The 20,434-nt window shown below is 44.7% G+C and overlaps 1 protein-coding gene across 1 annotated transcript in view; it reads right to left on the bottom strand.

The window, feature by feature from the left end:
- The window catches only part of chst10 (carbohydrate sulfotransferase 10), a 93,080-nt gene that overhangs the window by 33,742 nt on the left and 38,904 nt on the right, over positions 1 to 20,434 (bottom strand). Inside the window, exon 3 of the mRNA XM_038818726.1 lies at positions 15,793 to 15,884. Within this exon, the coding sequence (XP_038674654.1) occupies positions 15,793 to 15,884 (92 nt within the window). The remainder of the gene's footprint in view (positions 1 to 15,792; positions 15,885 to 20,434) is intronic.

Genomic DNA, 20,434 nt, shown 5'->3' with positions numbered 1-20,434 from the left:
CTAAACATGATAATGATGCCCCCGGAGGGACAGGACCATGAGGTAGCAGTGGCAATGGGCGCTGAGAAAGTTTTTGATCGGGTGGAATGGGAGTACTTGTGGGAAGTGTTAGGACGGTTTGGGTTCTGGCAGGGGTTTGTGGACTAGGTCCAATTGTTGGATAGGGCACCGGTAGCATTGTTGTATAGAGCACCGGTAGCATGTAGACGAATTGGGTGAGCTTGGGGTACTTCGGGGTACACTGTGGGACAAGGCAGGGATGCCCACTCTCCCCGTTGCTTTTTGCCTTGGCAATCGGGCCATTGGCAATGGCGCTTAGGGTGTTGAGCTGGAGAGGGATTGTGCAGGGGGGCGAGGTTGAGCACAGGGTCTCACTGTGTGCGGACGAACTGCTGACCTGCTGCTTTGTATCTCGCACCTACTGGGAGGTATTGAGGGAATTATGAGTATTCTGGAGGAGTTTGGTTGGTTTTCTGGATATAAGTTAAACATGGGGAAGAGTGAGTTGCTCCTGATCAAGGCCAGTGGTCAGGAATGGAGGTTGGGAGAGCTGCCGTTCAAGGTAGTGGGGGCAAGCTTCAGATATTTGGGTATCCAGGTGGTGCGGGGATGGGAGCAGCTGCACAAGTTGAACTTGGCGAGGCTGGTGGAACAAATGAAGGGGGATTTTAAGAGGTGAGATGTATTGCCACTGTCTTTGGCGGAGCGGGTGCAGACAGTGAAAATGACAGTGCTGCCAAGGCTCTTATTTCTTTCAGAACCTCCCGATCTTCACCCCAAAATCATGGGTATGCGTTTAGGGGTATTGGTGACAGAGCCTCTGCTGATCTCGCCTCTTCCGTTCTTGCCGGCCAAGTACTTCACACGGGCCCAATGGTGGTGGCGGCGCTGTGGGTGTGGGGATAGTGGCAGCAGCGGGGGTGGGGGGGGTTTTGGACCCGAGGTTTCTGGAGTGGCGGCAGGCAGGAATCGAGCAGTTTGGGGAGTTGTTTGTGGGGGGCACCTTTGCGGGTTTAGAGGACTTAGAGGGGGACTACGAGCTGCCCAGTGAGAATGGGTTCAGATACTTACAGGTGCCATCCTTTCCTGGTTTGCCGCCCTTGGGATTACAGGATAAGGTATTATTGAGGGAAGGAGTGGGTGAGGGTAAGGTGTCCGAGATTTACAAAGAGCTAATGGACTGGGAGGCAGCCCCGATTGGGAGGGGCATCCTCGTCGTGTGCGAGGCTCAATCGTATCTAGTTAAGGTCGTTCATAGGGCGCACATGGCGGGGGCTAGGATGAGTAGGTTCTTTGAAGGGGTAGAGGGCAGGTGTGGGCGGTGCATGAGGAGGCCTGTGAACCATGTTTACATGTTCTGGACATGTCTGAAACCGAAGGGGTTCTGGCAGGGGTTCGCAGACGCAATGTCCGAGGTGTTGAGGGTGAAGGTGGCCCTGAGTCCAGAAGTGGCGATATTTGGAGTGTCGAAAGACCGGGGAGTCCAGAGGGCAAGAAAGGCCCATGTTCTGGTCTTTGCCTGTCTAGTAGCCCGGAGACGGATTTTGCTGGAGTGGATGGACTCGGAGCCACCAAAACTGATAAACATAGAGGAGCGGACGAGCTGGTGGTCTGTCTGGCAGTCATCTGCACTGGTGATCACTTTGGTGATGAGGGCATCGGGATCAGACGATGACAAAGTCGATAACGTTCCAGTCTGTTGATCAACGAAGCCTTCTTTGGACTCATCACTGGTATCAAGGATTGGGATGTAGGCACTCGTTTTCAAGAAGAAATTCTTGCCAACCTCAGGGATGCCGTCATCACCAGCATCTTCAAGCAAGGAGATCAAGCGGGCTGTGGCGGCTACAGAGGAATCTCTGTACTCTTCATCGCTAGGAAGATCATTGCCCAAATCCTCGCTAGCCACCTTCTCCCGAGCTCTGAAGAATTCCTTCCAGAAAGCCAGTTGGCTGACCACCAAGCCACAGAACAGCAGATATGATTGTCACTGCTCGGCAACTTCAAGGGAAATACCAGAAGCAAGTTCAAGCACTCTATATGGCCTTCGTTGATCGGACTATGGCTTTTGACTCAGTCAATCAGGAAGTGCTATGGGCGACCCTGTCAAAGGCCATCTGTCTGGAGAAACTCATCAACATCCTCCAACTCCTCCACAATAAGGTGTCAGCAACAGTCCACTTAGACAGAAATAAGTCAGATATCTTCGAGGTCAAGAGTGGAGTCAAGCAGCTAAGATTGCCATCGATGCAGAGATCCAACATCGCATCCAATCCACGATGCCTCCTTCGGATTCCTAAGGACGAGAATCTTTGACGATGCGACATCCGTGCTGACACCAGGATCCTAGTGTACAAAGCGATCGTCTTCCTAACTCTTCTAAACAGCTCATAAACTTGGACCACATATAAACACCACCTCAAGACCCTGGAGAGGACAATTAATGCTGTCTGAGATGGATTCTCTGCATTAGCTGGGAGGACAGGTGCACTAACATCAGTGTCCTTGAAGAAGTAAAGAACACCAGTGTTGAGGCCATGATTATCCCAAACCAACTCTGCTGGGGCGGCCATGTTCTTAGGATGTCAGAGACCCGACTGCCAAAGCAAATCTTCTTCACCCAGCTCAAGGAAGGCTCCTGAACAAGAGGACAACAAAGTAAGCGCCTCAAAGACACCCTGGAGGCTTACCTCAAGAAATGTAATATAGATATCAATGCCTTGGAAACCCTTGCTCAGAAGAGACGTACCTGGAGGAAACTCGTGACTGAAGGGACACAATTCTTTGAGGACACCAGAGGGAAAGAGGAGGCCCAAAAAAGGAGCCTGAGAAACTAATTCCATTGATCCAGAGTCCAAGGACCAATCCCATCTCTTGGAAACACGTGCCAAGTGTGCAGTGGAAGATGCACCTCCAGGGTCTGGATCATCAGCCATGCAAGAACCCACAGAACCCATGACCAGTAACATGCAGTTTCTTAGGTGGACTCGTTTGCGAGTGATTGATGAAGAAAATGATCCAAAGCCACAGCATTACATCAGTTAGGCATTGTTCAGTTCATCCTACTATTTTAAGTCTGTTATTTCCAAGTCGGATTCATCTTTTTCTTTACTTCTAATGTTAATTTAATTAAGTTTTGGTCACTATTTCCCCGTTATTCTTCTCCTTCCAGGTTGCTTCGTGGGTCAGCTATGACTCAATTGGTAGTCCAAACGTTGTTACAATTAAGAGATTTAAAGTTGTTATGTTTTGGGACTAATTTAGGGTAGAATGAAGGAGGTCATGTAACCTGCTCTGAAGTCTGCCACATAGCAGACCTGGATGAGGGGCTGTTGAAGATTAAAAGAAAGCGCTTACTTGTGTCTTGCTTGGAAGAAGGTGTGAGGTGTATACACTTAGAGACAATGGCGGCAGCATCTATGTGCTCATACTGGATAGATTATGAGTCTGTAAAGTTCCATAAGCATGAAGAACGATGGGTTGCAAGCTGCTTTAAAATGTCCATTTACATCCAAGGTAAAATAGAGTTGGGTCTCAAAGATAGTGAAACAGCATGTCCACCTAGATACAGGCCTATATAGTTCACATTACTATGAATATGAGCTTTCAGGGGGTGAAGGTCTAAGATATCCCTGAAAATCCACAAAAGAGGTTAGTCTGCCAAGATCTAGGAGAGGGAGAACAGCAAGAGTCCAATGGTCTCCAGTGGAAGTTTGCACTCAGGCTGAAAAGACCAAATTTGAGAGGATTTAAGTGAGACAGGAAGATGCACCTTGCTTTAGCTTTGGAGGAGGAAACTAAATGGAGGAAAATCCCTCATAATGACACCAAGTTTGGGTTTGAAAGTTGCTAGGCTGGGAAAGATAAAGAACAGAAGTAAACTCCAGGAGTTAAAAACACAAAATGCTGGAAAAGCTCAGCAGATCTGGCAGGATCTGTGGAGTGTGAAACAAAGTTAATGTTTTGAGTCAAACATGACTCTACTTCAGAAATGTATTCTTCCTTCTTCTGAATACAATTTTTATGCATCCTCTTTCTTTTGCCCTACCATCTGTGACTATGGATTGAACTGCTTAGACTTCATGCTTTGAAATTCACTCTTTGATCTGCTGCCTTTTCTGAAAAACGTTCCTAAAAATCCAGCTCTAACAAAAATGTTGTTCACTCCTCTTAATGTATGCTTCTGTGGCTTAGAGCCCTTTTTATTAACTCCTCTGTGAAACACATTTTATATGTTAATGATACTATCTAAATGAAAGTTGCTGCTTTGTTAATAAGTGGAACAAAAAATCAATTGTATAATTTTTTAATATGTTACTGCAGTTCCTTATCAGTTCAAATTCAACCGCTGACTATGTAAACCACTAAGAAATAACCAAATGACTTAACAACTGTCATGTGAGAGTACCTTTAAGAAATTAATGTTTAGAAATGGGTGTGTATATAAATATCTGTAGTGAGAGTACCTTAAAGAAATGGGTGTTTATGACTGCAGTGATGTCAGAGAGTGGGTGGAGCTGGGCTGTCTGTCAGCTTTTCACTTTCGTTTGAGGCTGTTTGCTGCAGGGTGTGTTTTAGTTTTGTTTTCAGAGCTGGATAGCTGCAGTCACAGCCAGAAGGTGTATTAGAATCTCTCTCTGTAATCTAAAGAATGGAAAATGATCCTTTGGTGATTTAAAACTAATAACTGCTCTTAGTAGTGACTTTAACCTGATGTGCTTCTGTTAAAGGTTATGTTTTTTGTAAGTCTTCTGGATGTTAAAAGGACAGCGTACGCATTACTGAGTTTTGTATTCTTTGGGGGTTGTATTTGAACTAATGGTTGCTAAGATATTCACTGTATGTTTTAAAAAGGTTAACTTGAGTTCATAGAATAAACATTGTTTGGCTTGAAAAAATTATTTTCCATTCCTGCTGTACCACACCTGTAGAGTGGTCCGTGTGCTCCCCATACCACAATCTATTAAAAGTTGTGGGTCAGGTGAACTCAATGATACACTTTGGGGTTCTCTAAACCCTGGCCCATAACGAATTGGGGGCTCGTCCGGGATAAAAGTCTATCTATTGGATTGGCTTTGTGAACTTAACGACAGTGAGGGGTGAGCATATTGTGGGTGCTTTTCAGATGTGGTATTTTAGTTTAAGTAGGGAGTGTGTTGTGGACAATGGGTCTTTCAGAGGCTCTGAATTTTTGGGGGTGGAGATGGTCACACACAGTGCCTTATGGACACAGACTAAAAGCAGACTGCTAGATTTGGCAAAAACAGTGCAGTTAACATTACCTGACAAAATGCGAAAAAATGAGGTGATTATGGCGGTGGCTAAGCATTTAAAGTTGCCTGAGATACAGTTTCATTGGAAATGGCAAAAATTCAGTTACAAATTAAACAAATAGAACATGAGAAAGAATTAAAACAGCTTGAATACGAAAGAGAGAGAAAAAAGAAAGAGAAAGAGAGAGAGAGGAAAAAGAGAGTAGAAAGGAAAACAGAAAGAATAGCCCTAGTAGAACAAAAAGAAAGAGAAAGGTAGATACATATCAGGAAAAAAGATAAAGAGAGAGAGTTTGAACTTCAGAAAATGGCCATGAAACAGGACAGTTAGTTAAAATTGGCAGACGTAAAGGGAAATGTACAGTTGGTGGATAGTGATGAGGATAGTGAGAAAGAGCATCATAGTCGAAGGCTTGGTGGGAATCTATTTAAATATGTCCAAGCATTGCCAAGGTTTGACGAGAAGGAGGTAGAAGCCCTTTTCATTTCATTTTAGAAGGTAGCTAAACAAATGAAATGGCCACAGTACATGTGGGTATTACTGATTCACACAAAGCTGCTAGGTAGGGCGAGTGAAGTGTTTGCATCACTACCAGAGGAGGTATCTGGGTCGCATGAGGAGGTGAAAAAATCCATCTTAGGTGCATATGAAATCATCTTGAAGTTGATGGTTTATTTTTCTTTCTTGGGGGAAGGTATCATGTGAGAGTACCTTTAAGAAATAGATGTTTATTACTTCAGTGATGTCAGAGTGGTGGATGGTGTACAATTTGGGGATTTTCACAGTACCTTCATTGTAGTGTTAATGTAAGCTTACTTGTGACATTAAAGAAGCGTATTTATTGTTATTATTATATCACACGGTCACATTTTACCGAGCTGCCCTGACTCTGTGCTTAGGACCGTGTTAACTGAAGCTGCCTACATTTTAGTTTGGGTCTCTACACCCACACACTAATCACATCTCAGTTATGTCAAAAATCAGTGCTGCTCTTGACAACAAAATAGTTTGATAAAGTAATTGTGAGCAAGGCAGCTAAGTTAGTGTCAAATTAAGGGCAGGTTTGTGCTGATTCCCCACACCCACTGGAAACTGGGTTAAGCAGATTAATGTTAAAAGTCATGATTGCTTAGCAGCAGCAGTCAGGAGGAGGAGGAACAGAAAAATTGATAATCTGATGGAATCAAATGTAATATTACCCATTTATGGTTTATTAAAGTGCTAAAATAAAACATCATTTTTTGAACCAAATTGTTGGCATTTTGAATTTTTATATGCTATTTCATAAATGAGCTTCATTGTATCTGCATCCTAAAGTCTTCATTGTTAAATGACTGATTTAAGAAAACGACAATCAATATTATTCTACGTGGTGAGAAATCCTATATCTAACATAATTTGGGAGCACAAGGACTACAGTTTATAAAGTATATTTACATATAAATCACTGGTTAGGCCCCAGCTGGAATATTGTGGGCAATTCTGGGCACCCACACTTTACGAAGGGTGTCACGCCCTCAGATAGATGCAGAGGAGACTTACAAGAATGGTACCAGGCACATGGAACTTCAATTACACAGAGAGAATAGAGAAGCTGAATTATTCTCCTTAGAGCAAAGAAGGTTAAAGGGAGATTCAATTGAGATTTTCAAAATTAAGATCAGTTTTGATGAGTGTAATAATCCACATGAGGCAGGAGTCCCGTCACCAAGCCAATATTTATTTCCAATAATTATATACAAGAGCAGCTCCAAACAGTGCTGCTAGCATGCCAGTCAACTTAAGACTGGATCACAAAGCCTACACAGATGCTCATATGTGCCCCCTCAACGAGCTATCATTGAGGGAGCTCATACTCCAATTGGCCAACCACTCCCCCCCCCCCCCCCAGGGTCCGAGGAATTCCTGCCAGCTGGCATTCCTCGGAGCTTCTTCCTGCTCCTCATGTCCGGGTCTGTCACCTTTGTGTCGTCCGCCGGGTCGTTCTCCGACGTGAGCAGGGTGTACCTTATAGGTACCCATCTTTTTCTTGACGACCTCCTTGGAAGTTGTTCTTCCTCCTCCTCGGGGAGGGGTGTCGCGGCGGCCTCGTCGACCGTGTCCATTTCCGACTCTGACGACTGGATGACGGGGTCTGGAGAAATTGCATGGGTCTGGAGAAATTGCTCGGGGCTGGGGTATGGGTATCTTTTCTGTCTGGGCTATCCCAGCTTGAGGCGGTCCTGCTTCCCCTGCCTCCAGGTGTGGATCCGCTGCCCTTATTTGGTCTAGGTGTTTCTTCAGCACCTTACCTCCTATCGAAACCTCATAGGATATGGGCCCTGTTTGGGACTCTACCGTGCCTTTGACCCACATTGGTCCATTTCCATAATTCTTGACCCAAACCGGTGCCCCCACCTGGAAATGTCTCTGCTGCCGACTATTATCATGCCCCTGCTTTGGGCCTCCTGTTGTTTCTCCACTTTCCCCGTTAAATTTGGGAAAAGGAGACTCAACCTCGTTCGCAGCCGCCTTCCCATTAAGAGTTCAGCTGGCGGTATGCCCATTGTGGAATGCGGTGTGGTCCTTTAATCAAATAGCCAGCGGGAGAGCTTTGTGTCCATTGACGCTGCCGGCTGCTTCTTCAGTCCCGCTTTTAGTGTCTGGACCGCTCTCTCTGCCAGGCCGTTGGACGCTGGATGGTAAGGGGCCGTCCTGATGTGGCGGACTCAGTTTTCTTTTAGGAATTTTCCAAATTCCCCACTTGTGAATACCGTTCCGTTGTCCGACACCAATACCTCCGGAGGTCCATGTGTTGCAAACGAGGCCCTGAGCTTTTCGATTGTCGATGCTGTGCTTGCCGTGTTTACCCGGTGGACGTCCAACCATTTGGAGTGGGCGTCCACTAGCAACAAAACATTGAGCCCATGAACGGGCCATCGTGGTCAATATGCAGGCGGGTCCATGGTCTGCCTGGCCATTCCCACGGGTGCAATGGCGCAGCTGGTGGCACTCTTTGCCCCTGTTGGCACTCCTTGCACCGACGTACCAAGGCTGCTATGTCTGTGTCCAATCCTGGCCAGCAAACGTAGCTTCGAGCTAGCATCTTCATTTTAGACACCCCTGGGTGTCCGTGATGTAACTCAGTTAAGATTAAGGTTAAGATTGCCCGACGGCCCTGAGCTAGGACTATTACCTGGGCTCCCCATAATAGGATACCGTCTTCAACGGTTATTTGGTCCCTTCTGCTCCAGTATGGGTGCATCTGGGGCTCCACTGGTCTTTCCAGTTCTCCTGTTAGCAGTAAATGCTTCATTTTGGCTAAAACTGGGTCTTTTTGCGTCCACAACCGAATATGTTGTGCGTCCACTGGTAGGGTGTCCAAAAAATTTAGAGTCATTACTGTCTCCTCTACTTTCGGTATTAGCGGCGGGGTGTCCGGGAGGGGAAGTCTGCTCAAAGCATCTGCATTTGCCACTTGCATTCCCGGTCTGTGCTCCGGAACGTATTTATACGCCGCCAGTAGCAACGCCCAGCGTTGGATTCTGGCTGATGCGATCGAGGGTATTGACTTGTCTTCTTTTAATAACCCTAATAACGGCTTATGGTCCGTCATTATGGTGAATTTCCACCCGTACAAATACTGGTGAAATTTTTTTACTGCAAATATCACCGGCAGAACTTCCTTCTTGATTTGGGCATACTTCCTCTCAGCCATCGCCAAGGTCCTCGAAGTATAGGCTATTGGCCGTTCTTCCCCATTCCTTCCTCTATCGGCTAAGACGGCTCCTACCCCGTAAGGGGATGTGTCACAAGTGACCACCAACTCCTTCCTTGGGTCATAATGCTCTAGGACATTTTCGGATGACAGCTGTTCCTTAATGTCCCTAAATGTTCGGTTTTGGCGGGTGGACCATTTCCATTCTTGCCCCTTTTTTAGTAGCTGGTGGAGGGGTTCCAGGATGGACGCCCTATTTTCAATAAATTTGCCATAATAGGTTACCAACCCTAGAAATTATCGTAGCTCCTGGACCGTGGTGGGAGCTGGGGCTTCTTTTATTGCCCTTACTCTGTCTTCCAATGGGTGTAAGCCCGACTTGTCTATTTATATTCCAGGTACATCACTTGTGGGGCCAGAAAAACAAATTTTTCTCTTTTAAGCCGTACGCCTGCCTTTGCGAAACGCCTGAGCACTTCCTCCAGGTTCCTTAAGTGTTCCCTGTTCGTCCTACCCGTGATTAAGACATCGTCCAAATAAATCGCCACCTGCGGTAGTCCCTGCAGAATATTTTCCATCGTACGCTGGAATATAGCGCAGGCTGATGACACTCCGAAAGGTAGCCTAGTGTAACGAAAAAGGCCCTTCAGGGTGTTGATCGTAGCGAACTTCTGGGAGTCCTTGTCCAGTTTTAACTGCAGGTAGGCGTGGCTCATGTCCAGTTTTGTGAACAAAAGCCCACCTGCCAATTTGGCATATAGGTCGTCTATTTTCGGGATCGGGTATTTGTCCAGCAGTGCGTATTTGTTTACCGTCTGTTTGAAATCTCCACAGAGACGTATCGAGCCATCTGGCTTCAAAATTGGTACCACCGGCGCTGCCCATTCCGAGAACTGTACTGGTCTGATAATGCTGTCGCGCCGTAACCTTTCTATTTCGACCTCTACTTTCTTCCTTAACACGAAAGGTATCGGCCTGGCCTTACAAAATTTCGGAAGGGCTTCTGGGTCCACGTGCAAAGTTGCTTTGGCGCCTATGATTTCCCCCAAACCTTCTTGGAAGACCTCCGGGTATTCCCGCTTCCACTCTGGAAAATTTTCATCCAATCTAATTTTAGGTCTTTCAGCCAGTTCCGTCCAATTAAGCTCGGTCTGGAGCCCTCTACTATCGTCAACGGTAATCTGAGCAATTGTTTCTCATATTCCACGGGTACATGAGTCGTGCCTAGAACTTCCAGGTGTTCCCCCGTGCAGGTTTTAAGTTTCGTCGATGTTTTTGTTCAGGTTAGTGGCTAGAGTCCACCTTTGATTTTTAAAAATGCTGCCACTCCCATTACTGATACGGCCGCCCCCGTGTCTATTTCCATTATTGTCGGCCGACCGTTCACCCGTGGGGTAATCTTAATAGGTTCTGCTTTCTTCATCGCAATATTATATATATTTTTTTTATACATTTAGATTACCCAATTATTTTTTCCAATTAAGGGGCAATTTAGTGTGGCCAATCCACCTACTCTGCACATTTTTGGGTTGTGGGGGCGAAACCCACGCAGACACGGGGAGAATGTGCAAACTCCACACGGACAGTGACCCAGAGCCGGGATCGAACCTGGGACCTCAGCGCCGTGAGGCGGTTGTGCTAACCACTAGGCCACCGTGCTGCCCTATCGCAATATTATATAATTGTTCCCCTTCGGAGGAGGATGGGGCGTCTAGGTTGTGTACTTCCCTGAGTCCCCACCTGCTATTCCTCTTTTGCCACCTCCCTCTAGGGCTCTGTCGCTGTTACCCCTCTGTCTGGTGCCAGAAACGGTCCTTCTCTGTTGGGGGAGCCTCAGCCGGTACTTCCCTCTGTCTCCAGTTAGTCCTAGCAGACTTGGGGGCAGTTCTGGGGTTTTCCTTTGGCCCTCTATTCCACAGGCTTTTCCTGAGAACAGCTATCTGGTAGCTGGGCCCGTTGTGGTAGTCCCTCTCTCAGGTATCTACCTCCATTGGCGTGCCCTGTAGTTCCTGCGCCCCAATTGCTGCCTTTTCTAGGGACAGTGCGAGCTGTAACGCCTGCCTGCAGTCTAGCTGCGTTTCCGCCAACAGGCGCTTCTGTATTGTGAGGACATTTATGCCACACACTAACCGGTCCCGAAGCATTTCATTTAGCGTCGGGCCGAACTCACATTTTTCCGCCAGCCTTCTCAGGCGGGTCAAGAAGTTTGTGACTCACTCTCTGCCTTCCCACTTCACTGTGTAGAATCTGTACCTACGCAAAATGAGGGGTGGTTTTGGGTCGTAGTGCTCTTTCATCAATTCCATTAATTCTTGAAAAGAATTCGTGTCCGGCACATCGGGATAAGTTAGACTACGTATAATGGCGAAAGCTGAGTGTCCTCACGCCGACAGCAGGATAACCCGTCTCCTTTCGTCCGTAATTATATCATTGGCCCGGAAGAAGTAACACATTCTCTCCACATACTGGAACCAGTCCTCAATAGTCGGGTCGAATGCATCTAACCTCCCAAAAAACGGCATTTGTTGAAATAGCAAGGCTTACCCTCCGAGAGCAGCAGCTGGTCTCCGCAAGGTTCTTTGTTTACCTCGTCGCCACTGTAATAATCCACAGGAGGCAGGAGTCCCGTCACCACACCAATATTTATTTCCAATAATTATATACAAGAGCAGCTCCAAACAGTGCTGCCAGCATTCCAGTCAACTTAAAACTGGATCACAAAGCCTACACAGGTGCTTATATGGGCTCCCTCAATGCGTTATCATTGAGGGAGCTCATACTCCAATTGGCCAACCAATAATGCCAATTGGAGGTCATTACAATGAGTAAAATAGGTTTCCAGTTGTGGGGCCGGATGAAGATTTAAGTTGTTGCAAGAACTGGAGATGAGAAAGATTTGTTTTTTCACACAGCGAGATGAAGTGCACTGCTTGAAACAGTGCTGGAAACATATTCAATAATAACTTTCAAATAGAATTTCAATGTCTATTCGAAATGGGAAATGTTGCAGGGTTATGGGGGAAGGGCAGGAGAATGGGACTAACTGGGCAGCTTTCAAAGAGCCAGAACAGACACAATTCTTTCAGTGCTGTATCAGATCCAATACCATCTTTGCACTTGTCACAAATCTGTGCACAAGGTGAAGAATCTGTTAAACAACTTAGCACTGGCAAGGCACCCTGTTACTTTGTAGTATATGTCATTGGGAATAAACCTTCAGTGCATTCTACAGAAAAATAATGCTGTAAAACCCAAATATATAATGGCTAGATTTAGGTATTCAATTCTCTTTAATGTGATTTTGACTGTGCACGATGCAACACCAATGTGATTTAATACTCAGCATGGTGTAATAATGTCCATTTTCCACATGTTGCTGTTAAGCTCCAGACTACAAACAAGTGAGGAACATATACACCAACAAGTGTACAGAAGCAAAATACAGCAGATGGCGGAAAACTGAACGCAATGGACAGTATATCTTTACGCAAGTTGCCTGAATGCCTCCTCAATTATGGAATGGTATACGGAGCTGACATAACTAAGGGCATAGCATAAATAGACAATTTACAATGTAGAGGAGGGAGGCCAAGAAATTTATATGGCACATTAATCCAATATAGTGAAATGCAAGAGAAAAATCTGTTAAACAACTTAAAATTACATAGTAACCCTGTTACTTTGCAGCATATGCCCTTGGAATGCACTCTGCACAAAAAACAGGATGACTATGTAATGGCTAGATTTAGGTCTTCATTGCCTTGGCAGTAAACTTGTAGACAAGTTCCACAATGCAAATGAAAACCATGTATGCTCTAGAACAGGCAACCTGCTCCCCCAGTGGCACTTGGCCAATGAAGATCAAAATCTCCCCATTATCTCTAAACTTAGAGAAACTAAAGGTGACATCCTGCAAATATCGCTAAAGTATCTAGCACAGTAGCATTGTGGTTAGCACAATCACTTCACAGCTCCAGGGTCCCAGGTTCGATTCCGGCTTGGGTCACTGTCTGTGCGGAGTCTGCACATCCTCCCCGTGTGTGCGTGGGTTTCCTCCGGGTGCTCCGGTTTCCTCCCACAGTCCAAAGATGTGCAGGTTAGGTGGATTGGCCGTGATAAATTGCCCTTAGTGTTCCAAATTGCCCTTAGTGTTGGGTGGGGTTACTGGGTTATGGGGAAAGGGTGGAGGTGTTAACCTTGGGTAGGGTGCTCTTTCCAGGAGCCGGTGCAGACTCGATGGGCCGAATGGCCTCCTTCTGCACTGTAAATTCTATGTAATCTCTATGTAATCTATGTAATTACAGGACCAGTTCTCTCCCAATTCCTCCTCTCCCGAACATCACAGTGCCTCACCCAGGTTCTCATACGAACCTTGACTGTTATTTTCAGCAGACTATTTGACTACAATTTAGCCCGATCATGTCCTCACACAACATCCTAACACACTTACTAATACATGTCATTTAATAACAAGCAAAATGTATTTTAAAAAGCATTTGGACAGTTATATGGGTAGGATGGGTCTAGAGGGTTAGGCCAAATGCACGCAATAGGGGCGAGCTTAGTGGCAAAAACTGAGTGGCATGGACAAGTTGGGCTGAAGGGCCTGCTTCCATGTTGTAAACTCTATGAGTATGCCAATGACTAAGTGGGTGGAGTTGGGCTGTCTGTCAGCTTTTCACTTTCGTTTTGTCCTGTTTGCTGCAGGGTGTGTTTTAGTTTCGTTTTCAGAGCTGGATAGCTGCAGTCACAGCCAGAAGGTGTATTAGAGTCTCTCTCTGTAATCTAAATAATAGAAATCAATCCTTTGGTGATTTAAAACTATTAACTGCTCTTAGTAGTGACTTTAACCTGATGTGCTTCTGTTAAAGGTTATGTTTCTTATAAGTCTTCTGGATGTTAAAAGGATAGCGTACGCATTACTTAGTTTTGTATTCTTTGGGGGTTGTATTTGAATTAATGGTTGCTAAATGTCCACTGTATATTTTAAAAAGGTTAACTTGAGTTCATAGAATAAACATTGTTTTGCTTTAAAAAATACTTTTCCATTTCTGCTGTACCACACCTGTAGAGTGGACCGTGTGCTCCCCATACCACAATCTATTAAAAGTTGTGGGTCAGATGAATTCCATGATACACTTGGGGTTCTCTAAACCCTGGCCCATAACACAACCACCAGTTCAATTTGTTCTTAAATATAATCCTGACAGGAAAAGATTACCCTTTTAAAAAAATGGGATTAAGAACAAATTTACAGTCTACATATCAATGCACTGTTTATCTTGCCAGCCGACAGAGTTAATTTTCATAACAATAATCTACAGGGAGGTCATTTACCTCAGTGCACAAATATATCTCTTTCCTGTATCAGACTCCCCACTGACCGAATTGGTATTTGCCCTTTTACCTTTTCAGTGCTTTAACCAAATCCATATTGATTGTTCATAAATTAACTTAAATCTGAAGTAGCTTCTTCCTTTGTTTATAACTGGTCCTTTAGTGTTCTTCACCTCTCTTGTCGTGAACCGACTCCTCCCCTTGAAATTTTACATCATCTCCCACCCTTTTCATAGAATTTACACCGCAGAAGGAGGACATTCGGCCTATCGAGTCTGCACTGGCCCTTGGAAAGAGCACCCTACTTAAGCCCATGCCTCCATCCTATCCCCGTAACCTCATCTAATCTGTGGGACACAAAGGGGCAATTTAGCATAGCCAATCTACCTAACCAGCACATCTTTGGACTGTGGGAGGAAACCGGAGCACCCGGAGGAAACTCACGCAGACATGGGGGAAAAAGTGCAAACTCCAGACAGACAGTGAGGCTGGAATTGAACCTGGGTCCATGGAGCTGTGGGGCACTAGTGATAACCACTGTGCCACCGTCCATCCAAGAAAGCAAGCTTTGATCCCCTCCACCCTTGTAAACTACCACCCCATCTAAATTCTCTTTCCTCTCCAAAGACTTGAACATTTTGTTGCTCCTAAATCCTAATGTTAATTATATATTAATTGTGTTTACTTCTAGTCACAATTGTGGCTCCTTAAATAGTCACAGACTTAAATGTGGTTGTTAGTATAGGATGTGTTTTATTCTAATCTGTAACTCTGTAAATAAGTGCTTATACAAATCTGTATAGCTTGGCTCCAGTTGCATCTTTCACCAGTTGGTTTTCCAGACAAAACTATCCATCTTTCCTGGAACACCATGTATAACTCCTCAATAAATGACATCCTATCTAACTGTGCTAAAGGCAAGCTATCCCTTCTTGACCTGTCTCCAGCCTTTGACACAATTATTCACACCTTCCTACTCCAATGCCTTTTCATTGCCATCCAGCTAGAAACGATTGTACTCGGGTGGTTTTATTCTTATCTAAATACCTGCAATGGTTTCTCTTCTCATTCATGCAGTGTGACATCTGCCAGGGCCTTAAGCTCTGGAATTCGCTCTCTAAACCTCTCCACCTCTCAGTCCTCCTTGAAGATACTCCTTAAACCCTATTTCTTTGACCAAGCTTCTGACCACCTGACCTAATATCTCTTTATGTGGCTAAGTGTTAAATCTAGTTTTATAGCTATTGTTGGTCTATATAAAGTTTTGACATGCATCAGGGGATGGAGCCACACATTAGAACTGATACAGGTTCTAAAAGAAAAATACAGAGTCGTTCTTCTGAATAATCGTAAATTGTTTGAAATATGGTAATTTAAATAAAAGTAATATTGTCACGCAAAGCTTTAATTCATAGTGACATGGTTTAAATAAAGAAATGCTAATATAATTCTCAAAAGGTTAAAAAGGAAATTACTATTCTTACCTGGTCATCTGTGTGTAAAGTCTGTTCTTGAGGCTTTATTTTAACATATTTGGTCACAGTCTTATCCAATATTTGTGGTTTAGAACCATACTCTGTAAAATTGAACATTCAATTCAGGTATATCAGGTCAGTGCAGTCTGTCGGTAACTACCGCGCGCGCCAATGACTTTCGGTGGTCTGTTATCAATTCAAATGGTAATCGTTAATTTATTGCTGTCACTAGTGGAAGGAAGGAAGTGGTCTTTATGTCAATTATTGATATATTTTATGCATTGGGTTGAAAATAAATTGTAAAAAACAGTTTGCACAGATATAGCAACTTGTTTTGCATCTTTATTATTGGCACTGTATAACATATGGGAGCAATAGTATTGTTTTCTTGAAACAATGTTTTACCTGTCATGCTAAGAAGGCATAAAAAGCTTAAGGAATTAGTTTCTCTTGCATATTCTCTTGTTTAAATTCTGCTTTTTTTAGAATGGACAATTGCTGAACTGATAAAATGGTTGCATACTGATAATTCAGGAAGATTCTACGCGTGTTCTTCAAAGTCAGGGTCACAACCCGTGGGTGGGTCACGGGCGGGTGTCGGGAGGGTCGCCGAGCCGTTGTCTGATGCGCTCCCGATCGCGCAAATCCCTGTGCAGCAGCCGGCTTTTCATAACGGCGACTGCAAGCAGCAGCGAACATGTGTAAAAAAAAATATTTGGCCGCATTGCGCATGCGCGCCGATCATCGGACACGCATGCACAGTGCGGCCGCTATTCTGTTGTGGTTTTTATTCATTTATTTTATTCATTTAATTTTTATTTTTTTCATTAATTTTATTCATTTTACTTTTTTTACAAGTTCGGGGGGGTTATGCATTTTTTCATTTTTTTTTACGTCAGGGGGGTTTTATTCATTTTTTTCATTTACTTTACTCATTTTTTTTTACAAGTTCGAGGGGGGGTTATTTGGCAAAATTTTACACGAAAAAAAATCAGAACTTTGGACAGATGGAGACTCCATACTTTCCGACACCGGAAGGCTTCAGCTTCACCCAACAGGTTACATTGGAGGAGCGTGTACGAGGGCCAAAGGGACCCAAAACCATTTCCTCCATTTTTGTCAGCAGCAAACAAGGTAAGAGAAAATGGTGGGTCGCGCAGGTCGGCCGGCGTGGGTTACGAAGGTCAGCCGGCGTGGGTTGCGAAGGTCGGCCGGTTGGTAAAAATAGGTGCCCGGAAAAAAAGTTTGAAGAACACTGTTCTACGCCATTCCAAAGAACAAAGACTAGCTTATCGTCCTCCTGAAATGCGACACCCCTTTGCATTGTATGAAGTTCCAGCCAAGCTAACACTAAAGGCTAGTGGATAAGACAGCTGCACCAGCCAGTTCTGGACATAGGCAGAGCTATTGTGGCTCATCTCCAACGTGCTAATTGTTCCACAGTTAACCGCTCAAAAATACAATGGGTTTTAACAAGGGTCCTCAGGTGAATGACTTGACCTGAAACCACCCTGTCATATGTGATATTTGAGCTCTTCAAATTGCTCTTATTTTGCAGCTTTTGGATTGTCTTCAGTTGCGGTGTAATCTCAGAAGAGAAAACCAGATTCCAGGCTAGCAGACTGCCTCTAACTTCCATCTCTCTCAAAGTCGGATCTCCAGAAAGAATCCTGTGTTTCGCCAAAGAGTGAACTAATTCTGAGAATACAAGAATACTTTGCTACATTTTCAATTTGCAACTGAGTCCCTCGGATCAAAACCAGGATGCTGCCATATAACACTACCTGAAAGAACGTTCATTGGACATTGACTTACTGAACTCTACTCATGTGAATTAATACCAGTGCCTTTTAATATTTTTTTAAAGTAACTCGCAATTTGTAACTTCTTTCTCTGCCTTTCTACCTTGTATGTTTATGAGTGTGAATGTGTGTTGCAATCCATCTCTCGAGCTGTGAATATGTTAATAAATCCTAATTTTGTTTCACCGTAAAGAATTTTCTGGGGGTTATTTCTGACACTGGACCTCATAGACCAGGGTTTGGGAAACACACAACGGCCCATTTCAACAAGGGAGAGGATACAAAGGGTAACAAATTAAATTAGAAATTAAAACTATTGCTGTCATGGACAGAAGAAGGGAACAGTAATAATAATATAAGTCACCTCACCTGCATGTCGGTAACATACAACATATTGTTTCATTGGTAATTTAACAAGGTCACCGCAGCATTTATTTTTAAATGATCTCAGCCAAGACAATATAGTCCATTGTGCTTTTATAAACAGTTGGGCATCAGCACACATAGGTGTAATGCTGTTACATAAATAGAACTGACAATAAGACTATTGTACTGAATGGGTTCATTTTCGCTGTAACAAGATACACAACAAGGAAAGACACAAGGGAATCACTGCAGTGGTTACCAAGGTCACTCAAAGGTTAAGCAGTGCCTCAATTTAAAGTTTTTATCTTTGTTTTCAACTGCCTCGCTCTCCTGTCCCTGTAATCACCCCCAGTCCCACAATCATCTCATTCTGGCCTCCTGAGCAATTCTGATTTTAATCACTCCATCACTATGTCTTCAGATACCAAATTCCTAAAGTCTGGAATTCGCTTCCTAAACTTCCTTTGTTCTTTCCTTAGAATGTTCCTTAAAATCCACGTCTTAAATCAAACTTCCCAATATTGTCATTAGTGGCCCAGTGTGCCAAATGATAACATTATTATGAAACGACTTGGGATGTTCATTATGTTAAAGGTGCTAAATAATTAGAAGTTGTTGTTTCAGCTAACCAAAACCATATATATATATATATTAGACAATAGGTTTTGCTATCCATTTTGTTAATAAATTGTTATGTGGACTGATTTTTACTGTAAAATGTAAGATTACACGGGTTTCATAGGTCCCAGCAATGTTACAAACATTTTTAGTCCAGTTTCAAAATCAGATAATTAAGCTAAACGTGAATTTGAAAAATTAAATTCAAAATCACAAAATCATTTAGAGAGGCAACTATCAATAACTAGATTGGTACATTTAATTTAATTGTTTATGAAGATAACCAGTAACCAATAAAATAAATGACAACAACATGTGGGATCTGGAAAACGTATTTGAAACAGCATCAGTTAATATACCTTTGAAAAAATTTGATGCTGAGTTCAGATTTTTCAGATTTATCAGTTAATTTTTAATTTCATGGGTTGGATTCTCTGCTACTCAATACTAGAATCGTGACTGGGCGGAGAATATCGGGTAACCCAAAAATCAGGATTTGCGCCAGCCGTTGATTCCGACGCCATGCTCCAGTCCCCCACTGGTGGAATTAATCATGTGTGCGAAGCGTACTGGCTGGCCCATGCAAACACATCATTTGCATGGACACGAATATCATTAACGGGTTGGACAATGTATGCTCCACCCCTCTGCGATGTTCCGCCCCTCTCAGGCAAGAGGGGCGAGAGTCACGCCCACAAGGTGTAGATATTTACAAGCGGGGTCTGGGCGCCCTAGCTGTTGAGGGGGAGCTAGAAGGTAAGAAAACTCTCTAAACCTGTCAAGCTTGGTGGGGGCAGGCTACATGGGTTGCAGGGAGTAACGGGGAACGACTGGTGCCACATCCATGCATTTGGGATCTCTCCCTTGGGGTGGGGTGGGGTGGGCTGGCTCAGAACTCCATTGCTGCAGTATGTTATTTAAATGTACCTCTTTGATACAACTTACAAGCTCCACACTGTTCACACCTCACTGTTCGCTGTGTCCTGTAAATGCTCAGAGAGCCACTGCTCATGTTGGAACCCACCCAGTCCACACACCATCCTCCCACCCCCCCAGAAACTCTCTCCCCCAGCAGTGTCATCACCAGAATGCATATGGTCATGCTCAGTCATTAGCCCCCCCCCCTCCCCCTCCCTAAGTGTTGGCACTCCTCAGAAGCGCAGCTCCACTGCAGAGAAGGGGATCAAGAGCTGTCTCCAAGCCCTGCCTGTCCACCAAGCCCCTGATCCCATCCGTCCTGCCCCCAGCCAGGAAACCTGACCAGCTCTCTGTCGCACCCAGTGTGTAACACCAAGGCAGCACATCACACCGCAGCTATGCTCTCAGCAAACACACATCTCCCTCACTCACCCCCAGCTGTAGGACCAGCCAATATACAAGCCTCTTGGCATGGAGGTGACTGACAGCACACATTGACTGTCCCCACCACACCTGTGGCTCACCTGGCACTGTGGGGGTATGGAGGACACCCCTCCCTGTGGCTGCCAAGGCGAAGGTCGCCCTGAACCTTTATGCCTCTAGCTCATTCTACAGTTTAAACAGGGATCTGTATGGGATCTTACAAACATCCACACACTCATGTTGTGATGGATGCCCAATGTGCCAGGGCATTGGACACATCACCTTCAATCTGGACCAGGTCCACAAGGGTGCCTGGCCTAAGGAGGTCATTCATCTTCTTTCGGCATTACATGCCGTTCTTCCTGGTGGCGCTGGCAGCACTGACTGCCTCTGCCACCCCTCTCAGCCGCTATTCAGGAGGGCAGGCTTGAGTCTGCGGCCCACCGTGGGCAGAGGGTGTCCCTCCTCTCCTCAATGGCATCATGCAATCGGTCCATTTCAGATTCCCAAAATCAGGGGACAGG

This window comes from Scyliorhinus canicula, chromosome 14, assembly GCF_902713615.1.
Source record: "Scyliorhinus canicula chromosome 14, sScyCan1.1, whole genome shotgun sequence".
NCBI lineage: Eukaryota > Metazoa > Chordata > Chondrichthyes > Carcharhiniformes > Scyliorhinidae > Scyliorhinus > Scyliorhinus canicula.
Note: the sequence above shows the minus strand (reverse complement) of the source record. Positions and strands in the feature narration are given on the sequence as shown.